This window comes from Oncorhynchus mykiss, chromosome 16 (assembly GCF_057628025.1).
Source record: "Oncorhynchus mykiss isolate SJ-2025 chromosome 16, ASM5762802v1, whole genome shotgun sequence".
In the NCBI taxonomy this organism is placed as follows: Eukaryota; Metazoa; Chordata; class Actinopteri; order Salmoniformes; family Salmonidae; genus Oncorhynchus; species Oncorhynchus mykiss.
The window spans coordinates 610270-633389 of NC_143037.1; the positions used below are offsets into that span (position 1 = coordinate 610270).

General features: G+C 45.2%; 1 protein-coding gene across 5 annotated transcripts in view; it reads left to right on the top strand.

Annotated features, from left to right (window-relative positions):
• sipa1l2a (signal-induced proliferation-associated 1like 2, genome duplicate a) overlaps positions 1 to 23120 on the top strand; it is a 303115-nt gene that overhangs the window by 79717 nt on the left and 200278 nt on the right. For 3 of the 5 annotated variants that reach the window (XM_090201691.1, XM_090201693.1, XM_090201694.1), the window contains exons 3-4: positions 969 to 2191; positions 22708 to 22876. In XM_090201691.1, the coding sequence (XP_090057817.1) occupies positions 1352 to 2191; positions 22708 to 22876 (1009 nt within the window). In that variant the 5' untranslated portion in view covers positions 969 to 1351. The remainder of the gene's footprint in view (positions 1 to 968; positions 2192 to 22707; positions 22877 to 23120) is intronic. The other 2 variants (XM_090201692.1, XM_090201695.1) reach the window with 1 other exon arrangement.

Consider the following 23120-nt stretch of genomic DNA (forward strand, 5'->3'; position numbering starts at 1 on the left):
TACCATCTCTGTTCTGTTCTCCTCCCTATTCTATCTCTGTTCTGTTCTCCTCTTTATACCAAATCTCTTCTGTTCTCCTCCCTATTCAATCTCTGTTTTTTTTTCTCCTCTTTATACCAAATCTCTTCTGTTCTCCTCCCTATTCTATCTCTGTTCTGTTTTCCCCCCTATTCTATCTCTGTTCTGTTTTCCCCCCTATTCTATCTCTGTTCTGTTCTCCTCCCTATTCTATCTCTGTTCTGTTTTCCCCCCTATTCTATCTCTGTTCTGTTCTCCTCCTTATACTGTCTCTGTTCTGTTTTCCTCCCTGTACTATCTCTCTTCTGTTCTCCTCCCTATTCTATCTCTGTTCTGTTCCCTTCCCTATAATATATCTGTTCTGTTCTCTTCCCTATACTATCTCTGTTCTGTTTTCCTCCCTGTACTATCTTTGTTCTGTTCTCCTCCCTATACTATCTCTGTTCTCTTTTCCTCCCTGTACTATCTCTGTTCTGTTTTCCTCCCTGTACTATCTCTGTTCTGTTTTCCTCCCTGCACTGTCTCTGTTCTGTTTTCCTCCCTCTACTATCTTTGTTCTGTTCTCCTCCCTATACTATCTCTGTTCTGTTTTCCTCCCTGTACTATCTTTGTTCTGTTCTCCTCCCTATACTATCTATGTTCTGTTCTCCTCCCTATACTATCTCTGTTCTGTTTTCCTCCCTATACCATCTCTGTTCTGTTCTCCTCTCTATACTACCTCTGTTCTGTTCTCTTCACTATACTATCTCTGTTCTGTTCTCCTCCCTGTACTATCTCTGTTCTGTTTTCCTCCCTGTACTATCTCTGTTCTGTTCTCCCTATACTAACTCTGTTTCACTGTTCTGTTCTCCCCATGTAGCCATCCTCAGAGTTCCCTTGTTTTCTCACTGTGCTGCAGTGTTAACATTCTCTAACATTCTTGTTCTTCTTCTGCCTTTGTCTTCAACCAGCAGATCACATCCAGCTCCTTCAGCTGTCCTCCTGAATTAGCCGAGGCTTCGTGAACTAAGATTAATACACACTCTGAACACACTCAGCTCGGATACCCAGAGAGGAACAAGGCACTGTGAAGAGGAAAATACTGCTTTGCCTTTGACGAACTCACAGTGAAAGGAGAAAAAGGACGGAAAATTACTTTTAATCAACGCTTATTAGTGGTTGGTCCCTGGACATCCAGATGCCTTGTGTCCATTGTCACACCAGCGTGCGAGATCGACCCCTAGACTCCTTGACCCAGGAAAACAACCTTCTCCTCAGCAGCCTCCTCCCATGTCTGAGTCTCACCATGTAATGCAGACAGAGAGGGGAGTTGAGAATCTGTCTGCTACAGGATATGAGTGGTGATCACTCTGCCACAGACGACGAGACCTGCCTGCAGGGAGGAGGAGGTGCAGGGGAGGAGCAGCAGAGAGCCATGCAGCCTCAGTCTGAGGAACTCTTGACCAGGAAACTAAAGGCCCTGAACGGCAGCATGGGGCCCCCAGCCCAGGGGACACAGCAGGGCAACAAGCCTGATGGTGGTGGTGGTGGGGGGAAGACCAATGGGACAGGGGAGACAGGGGGGACAGGGACCACAGCCATGCCCAAGATGGGTATCCGAGCCTGGGCTACAGACTGGCCTCCCGCCCCCCGGAGGGATATCTGTGATGGAGGATGCCAAAACTCCCCCAAATACGAGAGCATCGTCACGGCGTTCCATAACGACCAGCAGCCTCTCGAACAATCAGGAGCGGCGATACAGTCACATGACCAGCCCCCTATAGACTCTGACTACAGTGAAACTGTTGAGTTGGGAGAGGATCCCAGGTACAGTCTGTCCGACCTATTAGGACGCTCCCCTTTAAAGGGGGCGGGGCTCCATCCCATCCGCCAACGTTCCAACAGTGACGTCACCATCAGTGATATCGACAGCGAGGACATTATAATGGACGGTACTGCAGTGAACCCCAACACCGGCGCAGCTCTCCACCGGGAGTACGGCAGCACCTCCTCTATCGACCGGCAGGGCCTGAGCGGGGACGGGTTCCATACGCTGCTACGGGGTTACCGTATCGACACCTTAGACCACACCCTCCACACCCTGACACACCCACATAACTCCATGCCCCGCCCACTGCTGGGCTTACCTGAGCTGCTGCAGCGCTATGATACCTCCCTCTCTCCCAGCCTGCAGGTAACTACTGGCTTTATATTCTCTCTCTCTGTCTCTTTCTCTCTCTCTCTCTGTCTCTTTCTCTCTCTCTGTCTGTCTGTCTGTCTGTCTGTCTGTCTGTCTGTCTGTCTGTCTGTCTCTCTCTCCTTCTCCATCTCTCTCCCTATCTCTCTCTCTTTCTCTCTCTCTCTATCTCTCTCTCTCTGTCTCTCTCCCTCTCTCTTTCTCTGTCTGTCTGTCTGTCTGTCTCTCTCGCTCTCTCTCTCTCTCCTCCATCTCTCTCTCTCTCTCTCTCTCTCTCTCCTCCGTCTCTCTCTCTCTCTCTCTCTCTCCATCTCTCTCTCTCTCTCTCACTCTCTTCTTCTCCATCTCTCTCTCTCTGTCTCTCTCCCTCTATTTCTCTCTCTTTCTCTCTCTCTATCTCTCTTTCTTTTCGCTCTCTTGCTCTCTCTCTATCTCTCAATCTCAAAATTAGATTTTAAAGTGTTTATTGGCATGGGAAACATTGCCAAAGCAAGTGAGGTAGATAATAAACAAAAGTTTAATAAACAATAAAAATGAACGGTAAACATTACACTCACAAAAGTTTCAAAAGAATCATGACATTTCAAATGTCAAATTATGTCTATATAATTTGTAATTCTATTTATTAAAGATCCCCATGTCACGTTCTGACCATCGTTCGTGTGTGTTTTCCTTGTTTTAGTGTTGGTCAGGACGTGAGCTGGGTGGGCATTCTATGTTGTGTGTCTGGTTTGTCTATTTCTATGTTTGGGCTGATATGGTTCTCAATCAGAGGCAAGTGTTAGTCATTGTCTCTGATTGGGAACCATATTTAGGTAGCCTGTTTGGTGTTGGGGTTTGTTGGGTGATTGTTCCTGTCTCTGTGTTTGTTGTCACCAGATAGGCTGTTTAGGTTTTCACGGTACGTTTGTTGTTTTTGTATAGTTCGTGTTTTCTTCTTTATTAAATATGTATCAAGAATACCACGCTGCATTTTGGTCCGACTCTCCTTCACCTAAAGAAAACCGTTACAGAATCACCCACCACAACAGGACCAAGCGGCGTGGTGACGGGCAACAGCAGCGAAAAGAGGAATGGACATGGGAGGACGTTATGGACAGCAAGAGTATGGACTATACTACTTGGGAGGAGATAGACAGGTGGGCGGTCGACCCAGGGAGAGTGCCGGAGCCCGCCTGGGATTCGATGGAGCAGTGCGCGGAAGGTTACCGGAGAATGGAGTTGGCGAAGCAAGCACGGCGGCGCGGAAGGAAGCACGAGAGTCAGCCCCAAAAATGTATTGGGGGGGGCTCACAGGGAGTATGGCTACGCCAGGTAGGAGACCTGCGCAAACTCCCTGTGCTTACCGGGGAGCTAGAGAGACTGGGCAGGCACCGTGTTATGCTGTGGTGCGCACGGTGTCTCCAGTGTGGGTGCATAGCCCTGTGCGGTACATTCCAGCTCCGCGTATCGGCCGGTCTAGAGTGAGCATCGAGCCAAGTGCCATGAAGCCGGCTCTACGCATCTGGTCTCCAGTGCGTCTCCTTGGGCCGGCTTACATGGCACCAGCCTTGCGCTCGGTGTCTCCGGTTCGCCTGCATAGCCCAGTGCGGGCTATTCCACCTCGCCGCACAGGCAGGGCGACCGGGAGCATTCAACCAGGTAAGGTTGGGCAGGCTCGGTGCTCAAGAGCTCCAGTGTGCCTGCACGGTCCGGTCTATCCAGTACCACCTCCACGCATCAGCCCTCCGGTGGCAGTTCCCCGCACCAGGCTTCCTGTGCGTGTTCTCGGCCCAGTACCACCAGTGCCAGCATCACGCATCAGGCCTACAGTGCGCCTCATCTGTCCAGCGCTGCCAGAGCCTTCCTCCTCTCCAGCGCTGCCGGAGTCTCCCGCCTATCTAGCGCTGCCAGAGCCTTCCTCCTCTACAGCGCTGCCGGAGTCTCCCGCCTGTTCAGCGCAGTTGGAGCCTTCCTCCTCTCCAGCGCTGCCGGAGTCTCCCACCTGTTTAGCGCTGCCAGAGCCTTCCGTCTCTACAGCGCTGCCGGAGTCTCCAGTCTGCAAGGAGCTGCCAGTCTGCAAGTAGCTGCCAGTCTGCAAGGAGCTGCCAGTCTGCAAGGAGCTGCCAGTCTGCAAGGAGCTGCCAGTCTGCACTGAGTCGCCAGAGCTGCCAGTCTGCAGGATGCCGCCAGAGCTGCCAGTCTGCAAGGAGCCGCCAGAGCTGCCAGTCTGCAAGGAGCCGCCAGAGCTGCCAGTCTGTATGGAGCAGCCAGGGCCGCCAGTCAGCATGGAGCAGCCAGACCCGCCAGTCAGCATGGAGCAGCCAGAGCCGCCAGTCAGCATGGAGCAGCCAGAGCCGCCAGTCAGCATAGAGCAGCCAGAGCCGCCAGTCAGCATGGAGCAGCCAGAGCCGCCAGTCAGCATGGAGCAGCCAGAGCCGCCAGTCAGCATGGAGCAGCCAGAGCCGCCAGTCAGCATGGAGCAGCCAGAGCCGCCAGTCAGCATGTATCAGCCAGTCAGCATGGAGTAGCCGGAGAAGCCAGTCAGCATGGAGCAGCCAGAGCTGCCAGTCAGCCAGGATCTTCCAGATCCGCCAGTCAGCCAGGATCCGCTATTCAGCCAGGATCCGCCATTCAGCCAGGATCTTCCAGAACCGCCAGTCAGCCAGGATCCGCCATTCAGCCAGGATCCGCCAGTCAGCCGGGATCTGCCAGAACTGCCAGTCAGCCAGGATCTGCCAGAACTGCCAGCCAGCCGGGATCTGCCAGAGCCAACTACCTGCCTGGGCTTCCTCTCAGTGCTGAGCTTCCTCTCAGTGCTGAGCTTCCTCTCAGTGCTGAGCTTCCTCTCTGTCCCGAGCTACCCCTCTGTCCCGAGCTACCCCTCTGTCCCGAGTTGCCCCTCTGTCCCGAGTTGCCCCTCTGTCCCGAGCTGTCCCTCTGTCCCGAGTTGCCCCTCTGTCCCGAGCTGCCATTAAGTAGGGTCGCCGTGGTTAGGAGGCCACGGAAGCGGACAAGGTGGGGGACTAAGACTATGGTGAGGTGGGGGCCACGTCCAGCACCAGAGCCGCCACCGCGGACAGATGCCCACCCACACCCTCCCCTATAGGTTTAGGTTGTGCGTTCGGAGTCCGCACCTTTGTTCCTGTCAAGGCAGCAGATATTCTTCCTGGGGTTTATTATGGATCCCCATTAGTTCCTGCCAAGACAGCAGCTACTCTTCCTGGGGTTTATTATGGATTCCCATTAGTTCCTGCCAAGGCAGAAGCTACTCTTCCTGGGGTTTATTATGGATCCCCATTAGTTCCTGCCAAGGCAGCAGCTACTCTTCCTGGGCTTTATTATGGATCCCCATTAGTTCCTGCCAAGGCAGTAGCTACTCTTTCTGGGGTTTATTATGGATCCCCATTAGTTCCTGCCAAGGCAGTAGCTACTCTTCCTGGGGTTTATTATGGATCCCCATTAGTTCCTGCCAAGACAGCAGCTACTCTTCCTGGGTTTTATTATGAATCTCCATTAGTTCCTGCCAAGGCAGCAGCTACTCTTCCTGGGTTTTATTATGAATCTCCATTAGTTCCTGCCAAGGCAGCAGCTACTCTTCCTGGGGTTTATTATGAATCTCCATTAGTTCCTGCCAAGGCAGCAGCTACTCTTCCTGGGGTTTATTATGGATCTCCATTAGTTCCTGCCAAGACAGCAGCTTCCCCAGAAGTATACAGAATGGTGTTGTCTGCGTAGAGGTGGATCAAGGAATCACCCGCAGCAAGAGCGACATCATTGATATATACAGAGAAGAGACTCTGCCCGAGAATTGAACCCTGTGGCACCCCCATAGAGACTGCCAGAGGTCCGGACAACAGGCCCTCCGATTTGACACACTGAACTCTATCAGAGAAATAGTTGGTGAATCAGGCGAGGCAATCATTTGGGAAACCAAGTCTGTTGAGCTAACAGCACGAGCTCTGAAGATAGATGGGGGCAATCAGTTCACATATGGTGTCCAGGGCACAGCTGGGGGCAGAAGTTGGTCTATAGCAAGTGGCAATGTTGAGAGACTTCTTTCTGAAAAGGTGGATTTTTAAAAGTAGAAGCTCAAATTGTCTGGGCACAGACCTGGATAGTAAAACAGAACTCTGCAGGCTATCGCTGCAGTAGATTGCAACTCCGCCCCCTTTGGCAGTTCTATCTTGTCGGAAGATGTTATAGTTAGGGATGGAAATTCCAGGGTTTATGGTGGACTTCCTTAGCCAGGATTCAGACACGGCTAAGGCATCCGGGTTGGAGGAGTGTGCTAAAGCAGTGAATAAAACAAACTTAGGAAGGAGGCTTCTAATGTTAACATCCATGAAACCAAGGCTTTTACGGTTGCAGAAGTCAACAAATGAGAGCGCCTGGATTAACCTCTACATCACCAGAGGAACAGAGGAGGAGTAGGATAAGGGTACGGCTAGAGGCTATAAGGACTGGGCGTCTAGTACGTTGGGAACAGAGAGTAAAAGGAGCTTTCTGGGCATGGTAGAATAGATTCAAGGGATAATGTACAGTATGATAGGATGTGAATACAGTGGAGGTAAACGTAGGCATTGAGTGATGATGAGAGAGATATTGTCACGAGAAACATCATTTAAACCAGGTGGGGTCACCGCATGTGTGGGAGATGGAACTAAAGGGTTAGCTAAGGCGTATTGAGCAGGGCTAGAGGCTCTACAGTGAGATAAGGCAATAATAACTAACCAAAACAGCAATGGACAAGGCATATTGATATTACGGAGAGGCATGCATAGCCGAGTGATCATAGGGTCCAGTGAGTAGCTGGGCGAGCTGGAGACACAGCGATTCAGACTGCTAGCGGGCCGGGGCTAGCAGGCTAGCAGAAGGGCCTTAAAGGGACGTCGCGATGGAAGAAGTCAGTTCTAGCCCCTTTGTGCTGTTACAGACCAGTTATGATGGATCAGCCGGGCTCCGGGTAGTAAAAGGGTCGAGACCAATAGGCAAAATAGGATATCAAGTACATTTAAAAAATTGGCTGATGGATTTCTTCAGCTAACAGTCCCGTGTGCTCCAGACAGCTATCGGGCCGCGGCTAGCAGGCTAGCAGATGGGCATTCTTGGGATGTTGGGCGGATTACGTTGGTAGTCCATTCGTGATGGATTGGCGGGGCAATTAAAGGGGTCCAGGCAAGTTGGTAAAATAGGTATAGTAGCCCAAGGAGTGGCTGATGGACCTCTTCAGGTTGCCAGGAGATTGGCCTAGCATAGGCTAGCTCCAGGCTAATTGGTGCTTGCTTCGGGACAGAGACGATAGCCAGGGGAAGCCAATCGGATAGCAGCTAGCTAGCTGTGATGATCCAGTTGAAGAGGTTCAGAGCTTGAGGTAGGAATCCGGGGATATGCAGAGTAAGACCACTGATACGCTCTGGGTTGAATCGCATTGTTCAGACTGGCAGGAGTTGTCCGGGCTAAAGGTTAACTGATGACCGCTAGCTGTGTCTAGTAGCTAGTTAGCTGGCTATCTTCTGTTGGGGGTTCCGGTTCCGAAGTGAAGGAAATAGCAGAACAATACCACATTGTGTGAGGCGGTTGCAGGAGAGTATGTTGAAGTTGTAAGTGCTGTGCTGAATGCCCTTCTCTGTAAGCATGTTGAACGTTTGTTGTCAATTTGTTTACTGTAAAATAGCTGTATCTGGTCAAATACTGGGGCGGCAGGTAACCTGAGGTCACACACTTTCTAGTAGGCTTAGCTTTAAGATATGGCAAATAGGAATATCATCCTCTATTATCCTCAGTCATTTTCCATCCAAGTTGTCAGACCATGGTAGCTTGTAATTGCTGATTTATTTAACTTCTTCCACACTCAAAATTACACTGCTTGTCTTTCATAATTTGATCAGTTGTGATGAATGATCCATCTAATTTAATGAATGATGGAGCTGAGTTTGCCTTTTTTCCCAACATTTAATTTAATGTGCTCCAAAGCTTTTTACTATCATTCTTTGTCATTTATCTTTGTTTCATAGTGTAGTTTCTTCTTCTTTTAATTCAATTTAGATAAATTATTCCTCCATTTGCAGTACGTTTGCCAATCGGTTGTGCTGCCAGACTTTTTTGCCATTCCTTTTGCCTCATCCCTCTCAACCATACCATTTTTTAATTCCTCATCAATCCACAGGGATTTAACAGTTTTCTTAATGGGTGCATGCTTATTAGTAACTGGGATGACCAATTTCATAATTGGTAATAATTCATAACCAGCGTCTGGTTGCTCGTCATCATACACCACGGACAAACAAATATTATTTGCCAAAACAACATAGGAATCACTACAAAACATATTGTATGACCTCGTATACACTATATCAGGCCCAGCCTTTGGAACTATAGTTTTGCTAGATATGGCTACAAGAGCATATTGTGATCAATGTATTTGGATATTGCTTTAAAGCACATCTCTGTAGCATTAGTAAAGATGTGTTCAGTACATGTTGATGATTTCATTCCTTTTTCTAACTAGAGATTGTCAGAATATGGATATCATCTGTTACTAGCAAATTATTCATTTTGAACCTTGCTTCTTAAAGCTACATATGTTAACGTGGGCAGTTTTGAGCACTTTTCTGGGATGCTTGCATCTTTTCATTGCTTTACTTGAACGCTTAGCAGAAGTAGATGTTCTCTTGGTATTTATGTTAGTGCAGGGTGAGCTGCACACAGTGGACTTCCTACTAGGGCATACCACAGTGCTAACAGTATAACTCTGGTTCATAGGCACAAGAGTACTGCATACAATAGCTGTACGATCAGCTGAGGCATTCAGGGTAGTGAGAGGGACATCAATTAGGTTACTTACATTGTGTCTACCAACACCCCTGGGAGAATGTACATTTGATAAAGATTTATGATGACTCAGCGACAAAATGGTAGGGATTAACTGAGATGGATTTGGGTCATTGATAAGTCATTGTCTCAACACAGCCTTATAATGCTGTGAAAGGATCCAGGAACCCAAGTGATTTGGGTGGATCCCATCCTCCTTATAATACTGTGAAAGGATCCAAGAACCCAAGTGATTTGGGTGGATCCCATCCTCCTTATAATACTGTGAAAGGATCCAGGAACCCAAGTGATCTGGGTGGATCCCATCCTCCTTATAATACTGTGAAAGGATCCAGGAACCTAAGTGATTTGGGTGGATCCCATCCTCCTTATAAAACAAGCTTTGTTTCCAGAAGGTATCAACATTGTCAGTAAATGTTCCACCCAGAGAGCTGCAATAGTCTGGTAGCCAGTTATGGGAAGGATAACAGTCAGCTGAACCGTTCAATGCCACAATTTAGGGAGGGCAGAGAGACTGACATTATAGGGCGTTTGTTGGTGTCAAGCAGAGACCCAATCAGTTCTTTAAAATCAATCTTCAGCTGTTCTGAGATGCCCTTCATAATGTAATTGAATCCCACATGAACTATTATAGACTGAATGTCCTGATGCAGGTTTATAATGTTAGGGAGCAGATTATTGATGTCCTGATGCATGTTTATGTCTGGGAGCAGGTTATTGATGTCCTGATGCAGGTTTATGTCTGGGAGCAGCTTATTGACGTCCTGATGCAGGTTTATAATGTCTGGGAGCAGCTTATTGATGTCCTGATGCAGGTTTATAATGTTAGGGAGCAGATTATTGATGTCCTGATGCTGGTTTATAATGTTAGGGAGCAGATTATTGATGTCCTGATGCAGGTTTATAATGTTAGGGAGCAGATTATTGATGTCCTGATGCTGGTTTATAATGTTAGGGAGCAGATTATTGATGTCCTGATGCAGGTTTATAATGTTAGGGAGCAGATTATTGATGTCCTGATGCTGGTTTATAATGTTAGGGAGCAGATTATTGATGTCCTGATGCAGGTTTATAATGTTAGGGAGCAGATTATTGATGTCCTGATGCAGGTTTATAATGTTAGGGAGCAGATTATTGATGTCCTGATGCTGGTTTATCATTTTAGGGAGCAGCTTATTGACGTCCTGATGCAGGTTTATAATGTTAGGGAGCAGCTTATTGATGTCCTGATGCTGGTTTATAATGTCTGGGAGCAGCTTATTGACGTCCTGATGCAGGTTTATGTCTGGGAGCAGCTTATTGACGTCCTGATGCAGGTTTATAATGTCTGGGAGCAGCTTATTGATGTCCTGATGCAGGTTTATAATGTTAAGGAGCAGATTATTGATGTCCTGATGCAGGTTTATAATGTTAGGGAGCAGCTTATTGATGTCCTGATGCCGGTTTATAATGTCTGGGAGCAGCTTATTGACGTCCTGATGCAGGTTTATGTCTGGGAGCAGCTTACTGACGTCCTGATGCAGGTTTATAATGTTAGAGAGCAGGTTATTGATGTCCTGATGCAGGTTTATAATGTCTGGGAGCAGTTTATTGATGTCCTGATGCAGGTTTATAATGTCTGGGAGCAGCTTATTGATGTCCTGATGCTGGTTTATAATGTTAGGGAGCAGATTATTGATGTCCTGATGCTGGTTTATAATGTCTGGGAGCAGCTTATTGACGTCCTGATGCAGGTTTATGTCTGGGAGCAGCTTATTGACGTCCTGATGCAGGTTTATAATGTCTGGGAGCAGCTTATTGATGTCCTGATGCAGGTTTATAATGTTAAGGAGCAGATTATTGATGTCCTGATGCAGGTTTATAATGTTAGGGAGCAGCTTATTGATGTCCTGATGCCGGTTTATAATGTCTGGGAGCAGCTTATTGACGTCCTGATGCAGGTTTATGTCTGGGAGCAGCTTACTGACGTCCTGATGCAGGTTTATAATGTTAGAGAGCAGGTTATTGATGTCCTGATGCAGGTTTATAATGTCTGGGAGCAGCTTATTGATGTCCTGATGCTGGTTTATAATGTCTGGGAGCAGCTTATTGACGTCCTGATGCAGGTTTATGTCTGGGAGCAGCTTATTGACGTCCTGATGCAGGTTTATAATGTCTGGGAGCAGCTTATTGATGTCCTGATGCAGGTTTATAATGTTAAGGAGCAGATTATTGATGTCCTGATGCAGGTTTATAATGTTAGGGAGCAGCTTATTGATGTCCTGATGCCGGTTTATAATGTCTGGGAGCAGCTTATTGACGTCCTGATGCAGGTTTATGTCTGGGAGCAGCTTACTGACGTCCTGATGCAGGTTTATAATGTTAGAGAGCAGGTTATTGATGTCCTGATGCAGGTTTATAATGTCTGGGAGCAGTTTATTGATGTCCTGATGCAGGTTTATAATGTCTGGGAGCAGCTTATTGATGTCCTGATGCTGGTTTATAATGTTAGGGAGCAGATTATTGATGTCCTGATGCAGGTTTATAATGTCTGGGAGCAGCTTATTGACGTCCTTATTCAGGTTTATAATGTCTGGGAGCAGCTTATTGATGTCCTGATGCTGGTTTATGTCTGGGAGCATGTTATTGATGTCCTGATGCATGTTTATGTCTGGGAGCAGCTTATTGACGTCCTGATGCAGGTTTATGTCTGGGAGCAGGTTATTGATGTCCTGATGCAGGTTTATGTCTGGGAGCAGGTTATTGATGTCCTGATGCATGTTTATGTCTGGGAGCATCTTATTGACGTCCTGATGCAGGTTTATGTCTGGGAGCAGGTTATTGATGTCCTGATGAAGGTTTATAATGTCTGGGAGCAGTTTATTGATGTCCTGATGCAGGTTTATAATGTCTGGGAGCAGCTTATTGATGTCCTGATGCTGGTTTATAATGTTAGGGAGCAGATTATTGATGTCCTGATGCTGGTTTATAATGTCTGGGAGCAGCTTATTGACGTCCTGATGCAGGTTTATGTCTGGGAGCAGCTTATTGACGTCCTGATGCAGGTTTATAATGTCTGGGAGCAGCTTATTGATGTCCTGATGCAGGTTTATAATGTTAAGGAGCAGATTATTGATGTCCTGATGCAGGTTTATAATGTTAGGGAGCAGCTTATTGATGTCCTGATGCCGGTTTATAATGTCTGGGAGCAGCTTATTGACGTCCTGATGCAGGTTTATGTCTGGGAGCAGCTTACTGACGTCCTGATGCAGGTTTATAATGTTAGAGAGCAGGTTATTGATGTCCTGATGCAGGTTTATAATGTCTGGGAGCAGCTTATTGATGTCCTGATGCTGGTTTATAATGTCTGGGAGCAGCTTATTGACGTCCTGATGCAGGTTTATGTCTGGGTGCAGCTTATTGACGTCCTGATGCAGGTTTATAATGTCTGGGAGCAGCTTATTGATGTCCTGATGCAGGTTTATAATGTTAAGGAGCAGATTATTGATGTCCTGATGCAGGTTTATAATGTTAGGGAGCAGCTTATTGATGTCCTGATGCCGGTTTATAATGTCTGGGAGCAGCTTATTGACGTCCTGATGCAGGTTTATGTCTGGGAGCAGCTTACTGACGTCCTGATGCAGGTTTATAATGTTAGAGAGCAGGTTATTGATGTCCTGATGCAGGTTTATAATGTCTGGGAGCAGTTTATTGATGTCCTGATGCAGGTTTATAATGTCTGGGAGCAGCTTATTGATGTCCTGATGCTGGTTTATAATGTTAGGGAGCAGATTATTGATGTCCTGATGCAGGTTTATAATGTCTGGGAGCAGCTTATTGACGTCCTTATTCAGGTTTATAATGTCTGGGAGCAGCTTATTGATGTCCTGATGCTGGTTTATGTCTGGGAGCATGTTATTGATGTCCTGATGCATGTTTATGTCTGGGAGCAGCTTATTGACGTCCTGATGCAGGTTTATGTCTGGGAGCAGGTTATTGATGTCCTGATGCAGGTTTATGTCTGGGAGCAGGTTATTGATGTCCTGATGCATGTTTATGTCTGGGAGCATCTTATTGACGTCCTGATGCAGGTTTATGTCTGGGAGCAGGTTATTGATGTCCTGATGAAGGTTTATGTCTGGGAGCAGATTATTGATGTCCTGATGCAGGTTTATGTCTTGGAGCACATTATTGATGTCCTGATGCAGGTTTATAATGTTAGGGAGCAGATTATTGATGTCCTGATGCTGGTTTATAAAGTTAGGGAGCATCTTATTGACGTCCTGATGCCGGTTTATAATGTCTGGGAGCAGCTTATTGATGTCCTGATGCTGGTTTATAATGTCTGGGAGCATCTTATTGATGTCCTGATGCGGGCTTATGTCTGCGAGCAGATTATTGATGTCCTGATGCAGGTTTATAATGTTAGGGAGCAGATTATTGATGTCCTGATGCAGGTTTATAATGTTAGGGATTAGATTATTGATGTCCTGATGCTGGTTTATAATGTTAGTGAGCAGATTATTGATGTCCTGATGCTGGTTTATAATGTTAGGGAGTAGATTATTGATGTCCTGATGCAGGTTTATAATGTTAGGGAGCAGATTATTGATGTCCTGATGCTGGTTTATAATGTTAGGGAGCAGATTATTGATGTCCTGATGCTGGTTTATAATGTTAGGGAGCAGATTATTGATGTCTTGATGCAGGTTTATAATGTTAGGGAGCAGCTTATTGATGTCCTGATGCAGGTTTATAATGTTAGGGAGCAGGTTATTGATGTCCTGATGGAGGTTTATGTCTGGGAGCAGTTTATTGACGTCCTGATGCAGGTTTATAATGTCTGGGAGCAGCTTATTGATGTCCTGATGCAGGTTTATAATGTTAGGGAGCAGGTTATTGATGTCCTGATGCAGATTTATAATGTTAGGGAGCAGCTTATTGATGTTCTGTACTCGTGCTCCTGGAGAGGACAACGTTTTGTGTCTCAGGAACTGAGACAATTCTCGCCAATGAACGTCCCAATACAACGGCCTGAGAACCAGATGGAGAAATCTGCCCATTCTTACCTCTCACACAATTTGTTGAACATTTAATGGGCCCATAAGAAGCAAGATAGGGTACGCCCGCTGCTCCCAGCGATAGGCAGAGCCCCTGTCAGATCCAGAGAGGGAAAGGAGCCGAACTGGACGACGAATCTGCTGCTGGATCAGCGTAGTTGGAGTCAGCACAGCCGTCCCAGACACAGCCGTCCCAGACACAGCAGTCACAGACACAGCCGTCCCAGACACAGCAGTCACAGACACAGCAGTCACAGGCACAGGCAGTCACAGGCACAGGCCGTCCCAGGCACAGGCCGTCCCAGACACAGGCCGTCCCAGACACAGGCCGTCCCAGACACAGGCCGTCCCAGACACAGGCCGTCCCAGACACAGGCCGTCCCAGACACAGCCGTCCCAGACACAGCCGTCCCAGACACAGCCAGTCACAGACACAGCCGTCCCAGACACAGGCCGTCCCAGACACAGGCCGTCCCAGACAGAGGCCGTCCCAGACACAGGCCGTCCCAGACACAGGCAGTCCCAGACACAGGCAGTCCCAGTCACAGGCAGTCCCAGTGATGAAGGTGCAGGTAGATCAGGCACCAGTGCAGTGAATCTCTTCTTTATGTCAATCTGCTCCGAACCTCTCGCAGTCACTCTAATCCACTTCGCAGCATGCCACTGTCTTCGGTTTCCACGACTTGTGACATGGGACCAACACTGATTGGAACATTCTTCTTGCTGTTCTCCGTCTACTTCACTAGTAGATGGAGGAGGAGAAGCAGATGGAGACGACTTCTTTGGCAGGCTAGTTATCGGTAGCACAGTCCATTCAGATAGCGATAGATGACGACAAGGCAGGGAAACATCCATCAGGCCCGAGCGGCGTCCTGCCAAAGGAGTTGTGAACGAGAAAGTTCCAATTTGCGTTTTCCCCATACATTTGCTCAGATTTTAGATTTGCTTGCTAAGCCACCTCATAGCCATAAACACAGGTTCTACCGCACTGGACATGGTCGTTGATATTCCAGGCTAAGCGGCTCCATTGCAACCTAGCTATCTACTAGGTGTTGACACTTATGAATAAACAAAAGTAAAAACACAGTAAAACTTTGGAAACAACAGGAGGAGTCCACATCGTTACAGGAGGAGTCCACATCGTTACAGGAGGAGTCCACATCGTTACAGGAGGAGTCCACATCGTTACAGGAGGAGTCCACATCGTTACAGGAGGAGTCCACATCGTTACAGGAGGAGTCCACATCGTTACAGGAGGAGTCCACATCGTTACAGGAGGAATCCACATAGTTACAGGAGGAGTCCACATCGTTACAGGAGGAATCCACATCGTTACAGGAGGAGTCCACATCGTTACAGGAGGAATCCACATCGTTACAGGAGGAATCCACATCGTTACAGGACGAATCCACATCGTTACAGGACGAATCCACATCGTTACAGGAGGAATCCACATCGTTACAGGAGGTGTCCACAGAGTTACAGGAGGTTTCCACATCATTACAGGAGGAGTACACATCGTTACAGGAGGAGTCCAAATCGTTACAGGAGGAATCCACATCGTTACAGGAGGTTTCCACATCGTTACAGGAGGAGTCCACATCGTTACAGTGTTGTAATGATGTGCAAATAGTTAAAGTACAAAAAGGAAACTAGATAAACATAAAAATGGGTTGTATTTACAATGGTGTTTGTTCTTCACTGGTTGCCATTTTCTTTTTTCAACAGGTCACAAATAGTACTGCTGTGATGTCATACTGTGGAATTCCACCCAATAGATATGGGAGTTTATAAAGATTGGAATTCTTTGTGTGTCTGTGTAATCTGATGGAAATATGTGTCTCTAATATGGTCGTACAGTTTCCACCTCATTTTGTGGGCAGTGTGCACATAGCTTGTCTTCTCTTGAGAGGCAAGTCTACTCACTGCGACCTCTATCAATAGCAAGGCTATGCTTACTGAGTCTGTACATAGTCAAAGCTTTCCTTAATTTTGGGTCAGTCACAGTGGTCAGGTATTCTGACACTGTGTACTCTCTGTTTAGGGCCAAATAGCATTCTAGTTTGCTAGGTTTTTAGATTAATTCTTTCCAATATGTCAAGTAATTATCTTTTTGTTTTCTCATGATTTGGTTGGGTCTAATTGTGCTGCTGTCCTGGGGCTCTGTGGGGTGTGTTTGTGAACAGAGCTCCAGGACCAGCTTGATTAGGGGACTCTTCTCCAGGTTCATCTCTCTGTAGGTGATGGATTTGCTATGGAAGGTTTGGGAATCACTTCCTTTTAGGTGGTTGTAGAATTAGCAGGTATTGGCATAATTCTGCTCTGCATACATTATTTGGTGTTTTACGTTGTACACAGAGGATATTTTTGCAGAATTCTGCATGCGGAGTCACAATTTGGTGTTTGTCCCGTTTTGTGAATTCTTGGTTGATGAGCGGACCCCAGACCTCACAACAATAAAGGGCAATGGGCTCTGTAACTGATTCAAGTATTTTTTGCAAGAGCTTGCTTTGTCTCTCAGATCGTTCACAGCTTTGTGGAAGTTACCTGTGGAGCTGATGTTTAGGCTGAGATATGTCTTGTTTGGTGTGTACTCTAGGGCAACAGTTTCTAGATGGAATTTGTATTTCTGGGCAAATTGACCTTTTTGGGAACACCATTATTTTGAGATTTATTCAGAAGATCTGTGCAGAAGATCGATGTGCTGCAATTTGTTGATATACAGTATATGTTGAAGAGGGTGGGGCTTAAGCTGCATCCCTGTCTCACCCCACAGCCCTGAGGAAAGAAATGTGTGTTTATCAATTTGTTGTTTGTGTTAATGGATTTTATAATGTCGTATATATTTTTCCCCAACACCACTTCCCATCGATTTGTATAGCAGACACTCATGCCAAATTGAGTCAAAAGATTTGTTGAAATCAAGAAAGCATGAGAAGTCTTAGCCTTTGTTTTGGTTTGTTTCTTTGTCAGTTAGAATGTTCAGGGTGAAAACGTGGTCTGTCGTATTGTAATTTGGTAAAAAGCCAATTTGACATTTACTCAGTACACTGTTTTCATTGAGGAAATGTATGAGTCTGCTGTAAATGATAAGGTGGCTGTTGACGCATATCCCACGGTAGTTATTGGGGTCAAATTTGTCTCCACTTTTGTGGATTGAGGTGATCAGTACTAGGTTACAATTATTGGGGAAGACACCAGAGCTGAGGATGATGTTAAAGAGTTTGAGTTTTGTGGTCTGTATATTTTATAATTGAATTTAAGCCACAGGGCTTTTTGGGTTGGAGGGTTTGTATTTGGCCCTTTAGTTCATTCATTGCAATTTAATTCACGTCGTATAAATAATTGGAGACCGGCGAAGGAATAGGGGGGTTTAATACTCCAACCAAAATATACAACATGCCATGAAAAGCCACAGGGATGAAGCCCAAAACAAACACGTATACACAAACAAAAGAGGTTAAACTTAACTTAAACTTAATATTAAATACAAGGGACGAGAACCCTAAGAACAATAAACAGGACGAGATCCTTAATAATGAGTGCACAATACACGCAGCACAAAAGCCGAAATAACAAAGCACAGGTACTCACACACGAAAGGACATGGGAACAAAAACTGACCAGACAAAGGTGAACAGAGGGCACATTTACAGTTGTCGTAAGTTTACATGCAATTTAGCCAAATACATTAAACTCGTTTTTTCACAATTCCTGACATTTAATCCTAGTAAGAATTCCCTGTTTTAGGTCAGTTAGGATCACCACTTTATTTTAAGAATGTGAAATGTCAGAATAATAGTAGAGAGAATGATTTAGTTCAGCTTTTATTTATTTCATCACATTCCCAGTGGGTCAGAAGTTTACATACACTCAATTAGTATTTGGTAGCGTTGCCTTTAAATTATTTAAGGTTAGGTGGGTCAAACGTTTTGGGTAGACTTCCACAAGCTTCCCACAATAAGTTGGGTTTTGGCCCATTCCTCCTGACAGAGCTGGTGTAACTGAATCAGGTTTGTAGGATCCTTGCTCGCACACGCCTTTTCAGTTCTGCCCACACATTTTCTATAAGATTGATGTAAGGGCTTTGTGATGGCCAATCCAATACCTTGACTATGTTGTCCTTAAAACCTGTTGATGCGAGGAGTTCCTCTAGAGGAACACCTCCCCCCCCCGTTCAGCTCAAACCGTGGCGCATGGAACGCAAAAATATTCTTAGAAATATTTAACCTCCACACATTAACAAGTCCAATAGCTCAAATGAAAGATAAACACCTTGTTCATCTACCCAGCATGTCAGATTTTTTAAATGTTTTACGGCGAAAACACACCACATATTTATATTAGACCACCACCGAAACCAAGACAAGCGGCAGCCATTTTGTCCCAGAAAATATAAAATTATAAAAGCAGGATTAAAAAATAAATCGCTCACTAACCTTTTGAAAATCTTCATCAGATGACAGTAATAGGACATGTTACACAGTACATTTTTTTTTTCTCAATAATATGCCATATATATCCATAAATGTCCATTTACAATGTGCTCATGTTCAGAAATTACTCAAAAATGCCCGCAGGAAATCTAGGTAGCTCGGCAAGATAACGTAAATAGACATCATAAACTTTGGCTAAATATACATGTTCTACATATAATTAGAAAGATACACTTCTTCTTTATGCAACCGCTTTGGTACATTTATTTTTAACGTTACAGAAATCGCACACTATTCAATATTCTGAGACGGCGCTCAGATATAAGCTACATTTCTCCGTAATGTTGGAGTCAACAGAAACACAGATTTAAGCATAAATATTCCCTTACCTTCGATGGTCTTCGTTCAGAATGTTCTGGAAGGGTTCATACTTACCCAATACATCGTTTGGTTTCAAGTCTTGCGTCTTTGTATTAGCTACAGCTAATAACATCAGCTGAAATGCACCCAAAATGTCCTCTGGTCCGGAAACGTTGCGCATCAAAACTTCAAAATTACATATTATATGTCGACTAAACAGGTCAAACTAAGTGCAGAAGCAAGCTTTATGATGTTTTTAACACACAAAACAAATTTCAATTCAACCGGGCATCGTTTGCTCTTCCCAGGAGTGCTGGAACAAAGGAATGGCTGTGACCAATTCGCGCCCTAACGCACAGGTTTTTTTCTCGCGGCACTTACTCAAATCACTCCCATAGGGCCAATTCTCGCGCGATTTGAACGATTAAACGCTCTACAGAAAGAGGACATCTAGTGGAAGATGGAGTGGAGATGGAAAGTGTCCCCAGATCCATAAGTGGTCGGGAAGGGTGGGGGCGATGACGTCAAAGTTGCTCCAACTTTCTTGACCACAAAAACTAGTTTGGAAGAATGCATGCCCTGTGAGTTCTGCTATACTTACAGACATAATTCCAACGATTTTAGAAGCTTTAGAGTGTTTTCTATCCAATAATAATTATTATATGCATATATTAGCAAATTTTTTTTTTTTCAGTTTACTAGGGGTACCCAATTTCTCCAAAGGGGGCGTAAATCTGCCATGCCCTCAAAGAGCTATTTTGCCACAACTTTGGAAGTATGCTTGGGATCATTGTACATTTGGAAGACCCATTTGCAACCAAGCTTTAACTTCCTGACTGATGTCTTGAGATGTTGCTTCAATATATCTACATAATTTTCTTCTCTCATGATGCCATCTATTTTGTGAAGTGCACCAGTCCCTCCTGCAGCAAAGCACCCCCACAACATGATGCTGCCACCTCCGTGCTTCACGGTTGGGATGGTGTTCTTCGGCTTGCAAGCCTCCCCCTTTGTCCTCCAAACATAACGATGGTCATTATGGCCAAAAAGTTATATTTCTGTTTCATCAGACCAGTGGGCATTTCTCTAAAAAGTACAATCTTTGTCCCCATGTGCAGTTGCAAACCGTAGTCTGGCTTTTTTATGGTGGTTTTGGAGCAGTGGCTTCTTCCTTGCTGAGCGGCCTTTCAGGTTTTGTGGATATAGGACTCGTTTTACTGTGGATTAAGATACTTGTGTACGTGTTTCCTCCAGCATCTTCACAAGGTCCTTTGCTGTTGTTCTGGGATTGATTTGCACTTTTTGCATCAAAGTACTTTCATCTCTAGGAGACTAGGAGTCTAGGAGTCTTCTTCCTGAGCGGTATGACGGTTGTGTCGTCCCATGGTGTTTATAGTTGCGTACTAATGTTTGTACAGATGAACCTGGTACCTTCAGGCGTTTGGAAATTGCTCCCAATGATGAACCAGACTTGTGGAGGTCTACAGTGTTTTTTTGGCCTGATTTCTTTAGATTTTCTCATGATGTCAAGCAATGGAGCACTGAGTTTGAAGGTTGACCTTGAAATACATCCACAGGTACACCTCCAATTGACTCAAATGATGTCAATTACCCTATCAGAAGCTTCTAAAGCCATGACATTTTCTGGAATTTTCCAAGTTGTTAAAGTCACAGTCAACTTAGTATATGTAAACTTCTGATCCACTGGAATTGTTATACAGTGAATTATAAGTGAAATAATCTATATGTAAACAATTGTTGGAAAAATTACTTGTGTCATGCACAAAGTAGATGTCCTAACCGACTTGCCAAAACTATAGTTTGTTAGCAAGAAATTTGTGGAGTGGTTGAAAAACGAGTTTTAATGACTCCAACCTAAGTGTATGTAAACCTGACTTCAACTGTATACACATACTAATCAGGGGGAATGGGAACCAGGTTAATGTGACAAGACAGTCCGGGTGGTAATGAATCCAGTTCAGTGACAACTAGAAGGCCGGTGACGTAGACCGCCGGAGCTGGAGAACGGAATGAGCAGCAGTACCGGGGTTCGATCCGTGGCAAGTGGGTTCAGGTAGCCTTTAATAGTTGATTATATAATTTGTAATTGATCATGTCTATGTTTTTGCTGTTTATTCTTTGTTATAGCGCCAAATAGATTGGAGAAGTGGTTTATCCATAAATCTCTGTTTTAGATATATAACTCTCCGTATTGTTGTTTGTTTAGTGTTTTCCAATTTTCCCAGAAGTGGTTAGATTCTAGATTTTCTTCATTTACATCTGACGTGCTGTTCCTTCTGTTTCCGGAGTGTATTTTGGTATTGTTTTAGTGATTCACCATCGACTCAGGTTTTCCTTCTGTTTCCGGAGTGTATTTTGGTATTGTTTTAGTGATTCACCATCGACTCAGGTTTTCCTTCTGTTTCCGGAGTGTATTTTGGTATTGTTTTAGTGATTCACCATCGACTCAGGTTTTCCTTGTGTTTCCGGAGTGTATTTTGGTATTGTTTTAGTGATTCACCATAGACTCAGGTTTTCTGGGTCTACGTTTTTGGTTGGATAGGTTTCTCCATTTCTTTCTTAGGTTTTTGCATTCTTAGTCAAACCATTTGTCATTGTTCTTAATTTTCTAAGGTTCTCACCTTGGCAATGTTAGATTTGATAGGGAAGCTGAGAGGTCAAATATACTGTCTAGGTTTTCTACTGCCAAGTTTACACCTTCACTATTACAGTGAAACGTTTTGCCCAGGAAGTTGTCTAGAAGCAAAATAATTTGTTGCCTAATTATTTAGGGGTAATTTTCCACAATACTTCCCTTCCATCTATAGCATTTCTTTATATTATTCCGTTTCTTTGACTTTTATGCCTCATGATTGAGTATTGCTCTGTTCAAGTAGAGTGTGATTTTGCTGTGATTTAATAGGGTATCAGTGGACTGACTGAACGCTCTGAGAGACTCTGGGTTGAGGTCAATGATAAAGTAGTCTACAGTACTATTGCCAAGAGATGAGCTGTAGGTGTACCTACCATAGGAGTCCCCTCGAAACCTACCATTGACTATGTACATACCCAGGATGTAACAGAGCTGCAGGAGTTGTGACCGGTTTTGGTACGTTGTGTTGTCGTAGTCTAGGAGGGCATATGGGGGAGGGAATGCTGTCACCTCCAGGCAGGTGTTTGTCCAGTTCTGGCTTTTAGGTCTCCACAGACTAGTACATGTCCCTGGGCCTGGAAATGATTGATTTCCCCCTCCAGGATGGGGATTCTAGTGTGGGGATATACTGTAGGTGGCACACAGGATGACACTTTTCTCTGTTGAGATCATTTCCTTTTGATTTTCTAGCCAAATGTAAAATGTGCCTGTTTTGATTAATTCAATAGACTGAGTTAGTTCCTTCTCAATAACAAATTAGCATACCCCCTGAGTCCCTTCCCTGTTTCACACCTGGTAGTTTAGTGGATGGGACTTCCAGCTCTCTGTAACCTTGAGGGCAACCAGTGGGTCCGTATCCTATATACCAGGTTTCTTGTAGGATGACATTGTCTGTATTCTGATTTCTTTGGTGAAGTCCAATTTCCTGCCTTTGAGTTCCTGCTCTCTCTCTCTCTCTCATTCTCTCTCTCTCTCTCTCTCTTTTTTTCTCTCTCTCTCTCTCTCTCTCTCTCTTTCTCTCTCTCTCTCTCTCTCTCTCTCTTTCTCTCTTTTTTTTTCTCTCTCTCTCTCTCTCTCTCTCTCTCTCTCTCTCTCTCTCTCTCTCTCTCTCTCTCTCTCTCTCTTTCTCTCTCTCTATGTGTGTGTCTCTCTCTCTGTCTCTACATTTGTCCCATCAAGGACTATAATGGTTGCTATCCCTTTGTGCTGCAGACGGCCACCCAGATCTCCAGAGGGGAGATAGTGAGGATGGCAGGGTACGACTACGTGGATCCCTCCATCTTCTACTCCAGAGAGAGAGAGAAGAACTTCATGGGACGCCTGAAGTCTGACTCATCTGAGACCTCTATGTTCAGGAAGCTGAGGACCATCAAGAGCGAAGGTCTGTAGAGGTCTATGTGTCTAGTTTTTAATGCGTGGAGCACTTTACATCTTTCAATGAAAAGCGTGTTATAAATAAAAAGTATTAATAATGTTGTTATTATTGAAGGTGACGGTTCAGGCTGTTTAACCACCTGCCAATTTCCACTGTATCTAGATTATGTTTCAATTCTATCTCAACTCTGATTCTGTCTGCATATTCCGCTTATTGTTGCCAGCACCATTTAAATGTCAGGGAATTGTGT